Raw genomic sequence first — 12,344 nt, forward strand, 5'->3', positions numbered from 1 at the left:
TATTTAGTCTTCCTGTACTGTCTTATGCTTGTTCGTTGTTTAATGTGTTTGTTTGGTACGTTGTTGCGTGAGATTCCCTGCCTGCCTTGCCCTGCCTTGTTGTTCTGGATTAAGTTGTATGATTGTAGTTTTCTTTTGTCGATTTGTTTATTTTTATGTTTTGGCTTTATTAAAATCACTTTTTACTCCGCACTTGAATCCACTGATTTATTCACGTTCCACCTATGACAGAATGAACGAGCCAAATGTGGATTCAGCGGAGTGAACTTTGTCCTGCTGAGAGGGAGAATGGGATTTCTCTTTTTAAATATTTCTCCCTGCGTGCCCAGAGGAATGAGGAGAGGAGGGCAGCTGAGTCTTCCTCACTGGTCTCTCCTAGAAGGGGATCATCGTCGTCGGAGCCGTCCAGCGTTGGGATTCCGTCTATGGTTGTGACCAACCTCGAGTCTGCACAGATCCGTTAAAAGGGACGGAGAAGGAGGAGACACGTCCCGTCTGCCCAGCGAGAGACTGCTCACGTCCCGTCTGCCCAGCAAGAGATCCCCTTTGGCGTGGCCGCCAAGTTTGTGACGGATATCTGGAGCGTCTGGCTCGGATCTTGGAAATGCCAGTCTCTGCTGTCCCTGAGCCGGAGGCAGAGCCAGTGCCTGTCCCTGAGCCGGAGGCAGTGCCTGTCCCTGCGCCGGAGGCAGAGCCAGTGCCTGTCCCTGAGCCGGAGGCTGAGCCAGTGCCAGTGCCTGTCCCTGAGCCGGAGGCTGAGCCAGTGCCAGTGCTTGTTCCCGAGCCGGAGGCAGAGCCAGTGCCTATTCCAGAGCTGGAGCTCATGTCGGTTCCAGACCCAGTGTTTGTGTCTGTGTTTGTGTCTGTCCTTGTGACTGTTTCCGAGCCGGTGGCGGTGACTGTTCCCGAGCCGGTGTCTGTTCCGAAGCTTGTGTCTATTCCTGAGCCGGTGTCTGTTCCCGAGCCGGTGTCGAGGGGTCTGCACCGCCCTGGCCACCCGAGGGGTCTTCACCGCCCTGGCCACCCGAAAGGTCTGCTCCGCCCTGGCCACCCGAGGGTCTGCACCGCCCTGGCCACCCGAGGGGTCTTCACCACCCTGGCAACCTGAAAGGTCTGCTTCGCCCTGGCCGCCCGAGGGGTCTGCACCGCCCTGGTCCCTTTTGCCTACTTCTATCGGACACTTTATTTGCTGCTTTATAAAAGTTTGATAACATTTCAGCAGGAAGAGCTGTTATAGCATAAGCCATGCAGAGCGCAGATAAAGTTTGACGGATGTAGCAACAGTAACTAAGGGGGGCGGGGCTTAGCCAAAGGTAAATTGTGTTGCTATTTTTGCCCTTGCATATTTTTGGCAACAGGACATTATGTCAATAACAGTATTATAAAAGTCACTGGCCAACTGGCGAGTACGCTTTATTTACTTGCCAAAGCCAATTTCCACTTCTCTCTTCTGACTGCACTGAGTGGAAACAGACCACGATCTGCCAAAACCAAAACCAGGACGGCACCATGAGTACAGCATCACGTTTGGAGGATCAAGGCTGATTCATGAATGCTTTAGGAACAAATCATATGGTAAGAGACTCCCAAAACACATTTAATATGTTGCTCGAGAGATACCATCTCTGCAATGCATCAGCTGTTTATGGTTCTTATTGCCCTGGACAAAAGTATTGAAGAAAAAGATAGTAGAATTATAGGGCTCATAATGATCTACATATCACACACTGCATCAATTACATCATGGAAATGATAAATCAGTGTAAACTGGAGAATCTACATTGTGTGTGTGTTTCCGTGTTTTGTGTGGAGATTCCATAGACAATGATTTTTTATGCTGCAAAATTTTATATTCTGCCCCCTTTACACTAACCCTACCCATAACCAAAAAAAAAATGTTTACATTTTTATATTTTCAAAAATGATTGCACAAGGCCAACATTTTCTGGCATTACTATCTTTGAGGGGACATTTGGTCCCCACAACATAGGGGTTTACCAGGATCACAAACACACATCAGTGAAAAGTTTAACAATGGTTGGTTGTCCATTATTGTCATTCATTCACAAATCTTCCCCATTATATTTACCAAAGATTTGCCAAAAAGATGTTTGTCATTAGTGGCAAAATGTTCATTGTTGCCAGAGGTTTTCAGCAAATTCGCAGTACTGGAAAAGAGCCGCAAACTTGCCAGACAAAGACCATGAATTTTGAAAGTTTTTGCAGGGGTCACTGTCTGCAGTAATGAATCAGATCATTTGTTCAGACAGTTTAGTCAATCAGTTTCCATAGTAATGACATAAGCATCAGAACACTGTCAAGAGACATAAGAGAGCGTGACATCTTGTTGTTGTGATGCTAAACTACAGAAGCAGTTTTTTTACTCACCCCCATGTCATCCAAGATGTCCATGTCTTTCTTTCTTCAGTCGAAAAGAAATTAAGGTTTTTGATGAAAACATTCCAGGATTTTCTCCATATAATGAACTTCAATAGGAACCAAATTGTTCAAGGTCCAAATGAGAATTTCAGTGCAGCTTCAAAGGGCTTTAAACAACACCAGACAATGAACAAGGGTCTTATCTAGCGAAACGATCGGCCATTTAAAAAAATTTTTTTTACATTTTATAAGCACAAATGCTCGCCTTGCTCTATGCTGTGATGAGCATTCATGACTCTCCTGTTCAAACCCCTTTAACTCGTTCTCGTTTTTTCGAGTCATGACTCGAAGGTTCCTAGATAAGACCCTTATTCATCGTCTGGTGTCGTTTAAAAAACTTTGAAGCTGCACTGAAACTCTCATTTGGACCTTAATCCGTTTGGTTCCCAATGAAGTCCATTATATGGAGAAAATCCTGGAACATTTTCATCAACTCAAGAAAGAAAGACGTGGACATCTTGGACGTGGACATGGGGGTGAGTAAATTATCAGCAAAAGTTTTTTTTTTTTTTTTTTTTTTTTTTTTTTAAGTGAACTACTCCTTTAATCACAATTTATAACGTAGTGAAAGCTACATGTGAGTGTACATGGGTGAACTGAAACAGACACTACTGCACTTTGTGTATGACGTTAAAGACATTTACTTGAAATTGGATCTAGACTGCTTGTTTATTTCCAAAATTCTGGAAATCCACTGTTAATCGGATTTCAAACCACATACAAATGTGGTTTGGATCGGGTTTGTATGATTTTTTTTTTCTTTCAGTTTCAGTTCAGACAACAAACAACTAAACGGATTTGACTTGTACTGTATGCCAAGAAATCAGATTGTTGCTGCCTACTAAACAAAGCCTTCAATAAACCCTGTCAAAAGCAGACACTTCCAAAGCAGATTTGCAAATAATCTTCAAAGCCGTACCAACCTCCACCCAATGTATTGATCAGATGACTGATTAAGTAATCAATTAACAACCACCTTAGAGAGGACAACAGAACTCAAATGCTTCACAAAAAAAACAAAGGTTGCGTTTCATTGATCTGGTGTTGTGGGCCAGTTCCACACAGTTTACTGTTTAATAAGCAGTGCAAAAGAGGTCTTCAGAAGGAAGTAACAGCTTATAACAGAAAGGATAACAAAGGATTAGGACAATCAACACAATTATTATAAGAGGAAAGTGGTTGTTCTCTCATTTTGTTCTCTCAAGAGCACTCTATCCACAGCAGTATGTAGTATGAAGGTTAATCCAACCGTAAATATACACATGCACTGAGTGAGCCATGTGGCCAAGGGTATAAAACCTCTTCAGATTGCTGAGTGTGGTGCTTGTGAATGGATTACTGTTCACTCAGCCACGTAACGTCTTTTCTCTATGAGGGAAAACACCCACTACAACTGGATATGGCAGAAGACAGAAGATTTATGGTCCTATTCACTCAGTCCCTGTCTTCCTCCATTATATCCTCCTGACTTTATGTTGGCCCCAGGGGCAGGGGCTGCCAGGATGTTTCAGTCTGTCCATTGATGACGGCCGATGGCCATGTTCTGCAGATGTCCTCACTTCCACTGGGTAAAACCACAGTAAAAAGACCCTAGCTACACCAGACCTACAAACATCTGCAAACCATTGGTACTGGAGATCTCAAAACCAATAATCTGCACAACTCAACAATGTATTTATGATCATGCCTAAAAATATCCTGCTTTCTTCTTTATTTGCTCTGAAGTTGTAGGTGAGAAGAAAGCCTCAGAATTGCTTATACATCGCCATGGAAGTCATTCAGCACCGATTCAGCTACAGACATGAAGGATATCAAAATCATGAAGCTTGTTGAGGAGTTTTGTTATTACTTAGTAATTGGACTTGAAAAATCCCATTAACATGCATATATTGATGGAGGGATCAGATTATAAAATCAATCTCATGGCAGTTTTACGTTTTGGTGAATTGGTGGTGAATTCATATGAATTTGTACATTTTGCGCATGATGTGCTTACACCCCAGTGATGGTTATGTTTAGAGGTTTACCTTATGCTAACTTTTTTTTTTTTTCAAAAAATCATGTTGTCGCACAATGAGTTCTCAGAATAAATGTGCAAGAATTGTAACTTTGGGGGTACAATGGCTTGTCACAGGGTCAGTGGACCCTAAAAGGTTCATAAGGTAAGAATTACTTAAAGGGTCGGTTCACCCAAAAATGAAAATTATGTCATTAATGAGTCACCCTCATTTCGTTCCAAGCCCGTAAGACCTCCGTTCATCTTCAGAACACAGTTTAAAATATTTTAGATTTAGTCGGATTTTGTATAAAATGTACAAAGATATCATTTTAAGGGTACTGCCCCAGTGACAACCCGTACCCCTAAAGGCCTGTTCACACTGGGACGAATTTTGCACGGGATATTCGCCGACGTTTAACGCCTCGTGACTAAACAAAGGGCGCCAATGGTAGTGTGCATACTGACGCAGAAAACGGCATGCGTAAAAGGGTAATTTAAAAAAAAAAAACCGCCTCAGTTTTGGGTTTTTTTTTTTGTTTTTTTTTGACGCGCCGTGTCAAAAACTATCCGACCAATGAGATTGCATTTGCTTACGTGTTTGGAGCTTCTGAAGTTACAGTAAAACACAACTTGGGGGCGCTCAAACACAAAACGGTGTGTGAACACACACTTCGGTGTGAACACAAAAAAAAACGCATTGAAAAACGCTGGCGAATAACGTGCGCCGATATTCGTCCCAGTGTGTATGGCCCTTAAAGCTACAATCTTTCCACATTTTTGTCTACGAAATCACCACCTTGTAAAAATAGTTTTGTTTCCTCATGAAAAACACACTTAACACCACACATCAACGTCCTGGCAACCACCAACAACACTCAAAACCACATAAGAATGAAGGAAATCTTTAGAAATCTCAACTGAAAAAACGCCTGAGGTGACATTTGTGCAAAATGATATTACGTTGTGTCTTGAAATAAGTCTTTAATAATCGATAATCTGCCTCTGAAATCGTTTTCTGTGATATTGCCCTTTTAATGTTCATTTCAGCTGGAAACTGCAGTGATTTGTATGTATTGGTATGTGTTTTCTGTTGTGAGTATTGCATAAATGTAGGCAGAGGCACATTTTTCCAATGTGTTGCTAGAATCTTCAGTTTGTTTATATTTCAGGATTTTTCTTTCAGTTGTTTGTAGGTTTACTCTGAGACATGGTTGTTAATTATCAGACTGTCTAAGATATGACCTTCCTTCAGATCGTGAACTGAGACATTGCACACACACTTCCTCCAAAGAAAAACTCACCTTGAACCTCACATTGATAAGACCGAAAGAAAGACAGCACAGCTGTGTGGTTGAGTTAACAAGATTGTAGCTACTAGTTTTTGTTTTGTGTTATGCCAGTTTGTGTGTGCGTATGAGAGAGTGAGCATAGTGTACCCACATCCTGACCTATAGCCCACTGTGTAAAGCAGCAGGGTTTATGCATCACTCCTCAATAGGGGTCTCACACCCTGGACAACTTACCGAAACATTAGCATTTCTTCCAGCCATTTCCTCTCTAAAACTCCAGAAGTGCTGGACATGACAGGTCTTGCCACTATGCTGACCCAGTGTACCCTTTTAAAATGTCAAAGGATGTTGTGAAATCATTGTTTACATATGACAACTGCACTCAACTCAACATACACAATCTAAATATTTATGTCCACTTTGCAAAGACAATAAGAACAACATAAATTGCATGGATGCATGTTACAAGGAATGTGTAAGTGGCTATAATTTTACAATTCCCAGACCCAAAATCAACTCCTGACTCCATGGCCTTAAACTTCCTAATTTAAAGACCAATAGCTTACAGAATAGGTTGATTTGTAAGCAATCAAAGCCTCCCTCAAACTCGGGTTAAACTTGCATTACACTTCTTGGTATATCTGACACTCACAAGTGCTTTTACACACAGATGAGACGTATATTAAGAGTGTTTGAAATTAGCCTCTTCCCAATCACTGTACCATGAGCCCAGCATGATGCCCAAGCATGAACATGACCATGATTTGACACTTAACAGTGTTGTATGACAACAAACCAGCCATTCTGTGTGCATAAGAACAAATGACCACAATCCTGATTAAGGCATGAGAAGTTATCCAGCAGTTGTATGGGGCTGTTCAGGAGATATGGAATGGGATGGGCTGGCTTTTCAGACTACACAACTAAAGCTCAGCGGAGCTGTCTGTCAAAGCAGGATAATGGCACTAATGCTCAGCATCACCCATCACACAAACCTAGACCTCAAGCATCTTAAACCATAATACCCTGATTTATCCCATTAGCCTTAATTTTTTTAAAAATTGAATCTCCTATTGAAGACTATCTCTTTCTCAATTCAGTTTCAAAACAAAAAAGTACAGTTCCAATCTGCACCAAAAATAGAAAAAAAAATAGCTATTACCCTAATAAAGTCTACATTAAAGCTAGTTTAAATTTGCAGTGCAAAGACATTAATAATGAATGAGCAATTGGGAAATTTAAAAAAGTAGCCTAGATATCGGTAACAGAAATAAACCTCATGAAGAAAAAATGGAAAGCGACACTATACGTGCGATATTAATTGTGATAATTAGCCAAATACAGGCTTATCTAAAAATCACAGTCTCTCCATCTCTCCTCTCATCGTACCTGTTTTGAAGAACGCATCCGTGTCTGAATCAGTGGGTCCGTCCTCCGCCGCTTCAGCAGGATTCATCTTTCCTCTCAGATCTCACAAATCAAAATAACGAGAAATATATCCAGGTTTAGCGTTCCATCATCTCTATATTTCTGTGTTTTGACTGCACAGCCCTCGATCAGAGCGACAAAGCGCAGCTCTGCATTGCCTTCTATTGTCTCCAGATGCGCCTCTCCTCCTGCGATCGCTCCTTTCGCTTCTTGTGAGTCGGTTCTTTTGAACCGGTTCGCCAATTGGACTGATCGATTCGTTCGCGAATTGGTCTGGACGGTTCTCGAGACTAGTTTCGGACTTGCCCGATTCGAAATGAGCCCTAGTGCCGGTGAACACAATCCTCAGTGATGGGTTTTCGGTTGATTTGATCAGTGGGGTTGGAAAGTAGGCTAAGAAACCAACCTGTATCCGAATCTGTGCAGGAAACATGTTGACATTATGTGACAAGGAGATTGGTTTAATATTTTATTGTAGACATGAGAGACATTTAAAAGATGTGCAAGATGGGCTAATTTATTTATGGAAAAGTAAACAAATAAGATAATGTTTGTCTTTATTTGTCTCAGTCGTATTTCCAACTTGCAAAGAAGGCTATGAAAGGAACACAACACATCAATACAATAGCCTACATGCCATTGGACTACATAGCCTACGAATAAATGTTACTTAAATAAATACGTTGCATATTGCCAAGTATGCCAACTTAATTAAATGTTTAAAGCTTTTTCAAATGTCAGGGTAGAGAACGGGTGTGACGTAAACGAACCGATGAATCGTTTTGGAATCGCCTCATTGAAATGAACTGTTCGAAAGAACCCTTTCGTGGAAATGAGTCGGACCAGCTCAACACAAAGCGGCGCGCAGAGTGCGTGCGTGTGTGTGTGTGTGTGTCAGAGGATGGAGAGCGCTATCCTGACAGTAAGGTGATGATGTCATGACTTCTGCATAATGTCATGGGCTTGGTCATTCTTTCCCTCTCTTATAAATATTTTCTTTAAAAAGTGAATGAGTTATTATAGAAATAAGCACGTTCATAAGATGCCCCCCGGAGCGCCATAGACTGTGTGGAGTGTAGGCTATTTTTTCTAACAATAGAGAATAAGTGTGTGTGTGTGTGTGTGTGTGTGTGTGGGGGGGGGGGGGGGGGATCACAGTCTATGGTGTGGATGCGTGTCTGTGTGTATGTGACCTCCCCCTGTGACATATCACGCCCCCATCACTCATCTTTAGGCTATTAGCCTACAGAATCCCAAAGCTGCAGATATAGCCTGTTTGCATAATACAGCAAATAGAAGGCACGTGTGCATGCATATTAGTAGCCTAAATTAAAGCTTGTCTTGTCCTTATAGGGAAATTATTATTTTTTATTTATTTAAATTTTTTTTTTTTTTTTTGTTATAAAGCAGTGGATGTTTTTTGAGAAATATTACACATTGCCAATGTGATATTCGGATGCATTATTTTATTTCGTACCCTGTGATTGGTTATGGGGTGAAAATCGAGGATGTACTGCCCTCTGGCGACTGCAGCACAATATCACAACTTAAAATATTTTCAGTAATGGACCCAGACTTCTGACAGGCAGAAATACATAATCATTGACATTGTGCACCTTGTGTTTTTATCTTATGTTATTTAAGGACATTTAGACTGGATAATGGATCAGTTTAAGGGACTTTTAGCTCTTTGTAGAACATTAAACACAATTCTAATAGCTAACACAGAGCTAATATTTGCTGTTTGCTACATCCACCAAACCTGTAATTAGAGTGGATATAAACCAAAAAAATTATCTTAATTTATTTTCATTTATGTCTCCCTTTATTGTTTCCCTGTCACTACGTAGTTCTTTTTTTTTCATTTATTGATCTATCATGCAAGACAAAGAGAATCAATAATACTTTCATTGGAAAACATTGGAAAAGCAACCACAAACACAAAATAGACAAAAGAAGAAATGAAACTCGTGGCATAAACATATGGAACAAAGGGAATCTAACAATCAGTGGTTAACCATGGTAACAAAGAACGTGAATGAGTAACCAATATGAAAAAGCCAATGGGAACATTGCAAACAGAGTGAACACTAAACCAAAACAGAGTGCAATCAACACTTATTGTAATTAAATACTAATTTGCATACAGTCATTACTCATGAATCCTGAAATAAAACTGTGTAAAAAATAAAATGTCACATTTCAAATCATTAAGCATACTTGTAATTTCACCCTTATTTATAGCAAATCATGCTTACTTCTATTTTTAATGGTTGTATAATTATGTCTCTAACACCTGAATTAAATTCATATAGGATATAGGGTACCCTTTTTTTTTTATCAGGACAGAAATGAGAACGCTGTTGTGATTCCAGTTCTTCCTGTTGCATGGACTCTTTTGGCAGTGTGTTGCATGTGGTGTGTGTGTGGTGTGCGGACTCTAAGTGGGCACAATACCAGCTTCCTTCGGCCACCCTACAGGCCCCTGTAACTCAAATATTCAGCAGATGGTTTAGCTATTGGCAGAATTACACAACTATGTCATACACTTGGAGGACTAGAGGCGAAATCTCTGACAAAAGACGGCAATGTTCAAATAAAAGGAAAATATGTGAGTGATATGCATGGTATTTTTAAAATAATATTTTCTGATGGTGGACTTCTGGGAAAGTTATAAGGATGAATTGAAAATTTTAGTGCTTACCTTACTTTACCACTTTGGTTTTCTTCTGCACATTTTTCCCCATTTTAAAACTTCAGTAAATGGGAACGCTGAAACGAGTGTTGACCCACATCTGTTCGCTGTGAGAGATGAGCGTTGCTGAACAGAAGCAATGACATGTTTATGGCCAGGTGTTGAGGAATGACCATACCAAATTGCTCCCTAGGTGAGTTTAGTGTTATAGGGAGAGACAGTCTGAGAGCAGTGAGCATGGAGAAGTGTTTCATCAGAAACATCTGTTCTCTTTTTCTCTCACTCTAATCTTGTCCATCACAGCAGTCTTACCCTAGTGTGTGTGAGAATGTGTAACACTGAGCACACAGCATGCTCTCTTTAGTGTTCACTATAATCACTACAAGTTACCCCACACACACAACCAAGGTAATAAGCGCTGGGACTGGAAGATAACTTCCGTATTTGACGCAAGGCTGCTCTTGAGTTTCTGGTTGGGGAGATTTAAAGAGGAGGAAAATGGCAGTATAAAGTTTACTCATTCATTTACATTCAATGATGTGCAAAGAATTGTCTGGATGTGCAGTACAGCGGTGCAGAGCAAACTTGAGAAAGGTTTCAGGTTTGATGTTTCTTCTTATCTCAATTATGAGGGTAAATTCAGCTAGCCTGAACTAGCAGGTTAATCGCGTTAGTAAATGTTTTCCATTTAATGTGTTCAAAATTTTGTCTGAAAGTGTCAGGTAAAAACATGGCCACAAACTGGTAGCTTAAAGTCAAACAGACTGTACTGTAGCTTAAAAGTGAAGTTCAAATTTCTTTAACTTTCAGTTCAAGTTTTTACTGATCCATACCTGTCAAGTTATGGATTTGAAAATAAGGGAAATTTTCCAGTGCCCACCGCGAGCAGTCCCACCACCCCAAACAAGCTCTACCCTTACATTTTAACCCTCAGGTGCTCTTCGGTCATTTCTGACCGAAAAATTTTCTGTTTTGAAATTTTTAAAATCACAGCTTCATCGGAATGTTACGAAACTTGGTGGCTTTTATGGCATTATGCATGTGAATACAAAAAAAAAAAAAAAAATTGAGGTCATTATCCGAGCATGCTAAGTGGTCGTAAAAAAAAATAGTCACACAAAAATAGTTGTGGTCTTCAGTCAAAAATGACCGATCCATACGAAATGAACGGGAAATTGACACAAAAAAAATTTCTCTGAATTATTGTACGTGCAATCTACATCAGCCACAATTCTAAAAAAAAAAAAAGTACACCGCAGGAAAGGGGTGACACTCTACAACATCTAGAGTGCAAAACAGACAAACCCAGCACACACACACACATGCACACACAAACACACTTTTATACACATACACACCAATAAATTTTGATTACAAAAAGTATGTTTTGAATTTTTAAAAATCACAGCTTCATTGGGGTTTTACAAAACTTGGTGACTTTTTTGGCATTATGTATGTGAACACACAACAAAATTGAGGTCATGATCTGAGCATGCTAAGTGGTCTTAAAAAAATAGTCACACTCAAAAATGACCCCCATAAGAAATGAATGGGAAATTGACAGAAACACAAAAATTCACAATTTTTTATTTATTTTTTTTTATTTTTTTACATTTTTTTAATAAAAAATCGTTTTTGAGTTTGTTTCAACTATATATTAAAATATGTAGATGTTAAAAATGTGTTCATAAACATCTGGGGAATTCTCCATAGAGAGCTGTACAGTGGTTACACCATGATTCTATGCTTTTTCTCTATACTGTAACCAGATGGTTCAAATTTTCTTCAAAAAATATTTTTTTTTTCTGAAGGCCTAGACTCTATATTAAACTAAAATACTGCATTAATATTTTTTTGAAAAAAATAATATAGGCCTATATACAGTATATATATATATATATATATATATATATATATATATATATTCCATGGAAAAAAATAGACCATAAATATTGCATAAATATTAAAAAATTCAATCAAATTGTCTCAAAATACTAAATTACAAAGAATAAATATTATAGAACAAAAATAAATTGCATTGGTTTTACTGGGATGGACGAAATTTAATTTTTAGGTGTCCGGTCACTTTTGTCCGGGAAGATAACAAGTGTGACTCCGAAACGAAGAGCGCCTGAGGGTTAAGACAGGTGTTATATAGCCTAAATGAAAACACACACACACACACACACACACACACACACACACACACACACACACACACACACACACACACACACATATAGTCCAGTCATTTTAAGCCAAAATGTGGGTCAACCTTGAAAAAATTGCAACAGAAGCAAACTCAACTGATGTTGTATCAGGGTTCTCAAGTTTAAGCAAAAGCTTGGAGTGAGATCACACGCGGTTAGGGGAGGAGCCATAATGAAGCCCCGCCCCACCCATCCCCGCCCCCAATTTTACCCATTGTTCATAATTAACCAGAACAAATTAAAATTATAACAATTAGTAAATCTGATAAATGACAGAGCAATTC

At 39.6% G+C, this 12,344-nt stretch overlaps 1 protein-coding gene across 2 annotated transcripts in view; it reads right to left on the minus strand.

The window, feature by feature from the left end:
- kalrna (kalirin RhoGEF kinase a) overlaps positions 1–7,375 on the minus strand; it is a 362,661-nt gene extending 355,286 nt beyond the window's left edge. The window contains exon 1 of one of the 2 annotated variants that reach the window (XM_089133002.1): positions 7,117–7,375. In XM_089133002.1, coding sequence (XP_088989128.1) covers positions 7,117–7,183 — 67 coding nt within the window. In that variant the 5' untranslated portion in view covers positions 7,184–7,375. The remainder of the gene's footprint in view (positions 1–7,116) is intronic. The other variant, XM_089133001.1, reaches the window with a different exon arrangement.
- Between the last annotated feature and the right edge of the window lie 4,969 nt (positions 7,376–12,344).

Source organism: Pimephales promelas, chromosome 7, assembly GCF_988280905.1.
Source record: "Pimephales promelas chromosome 7, fPimPro1.hap1.1, whole genome shotgun sequence".
In the NCBI taxonomy this organism is placed as follows: domain Eukaryota; kingdom Metazoa; phylum Chordata; class Actinopteri; order Cypriniformes; family Leuciscidae; genus Pimephales; species Pimephales promelas.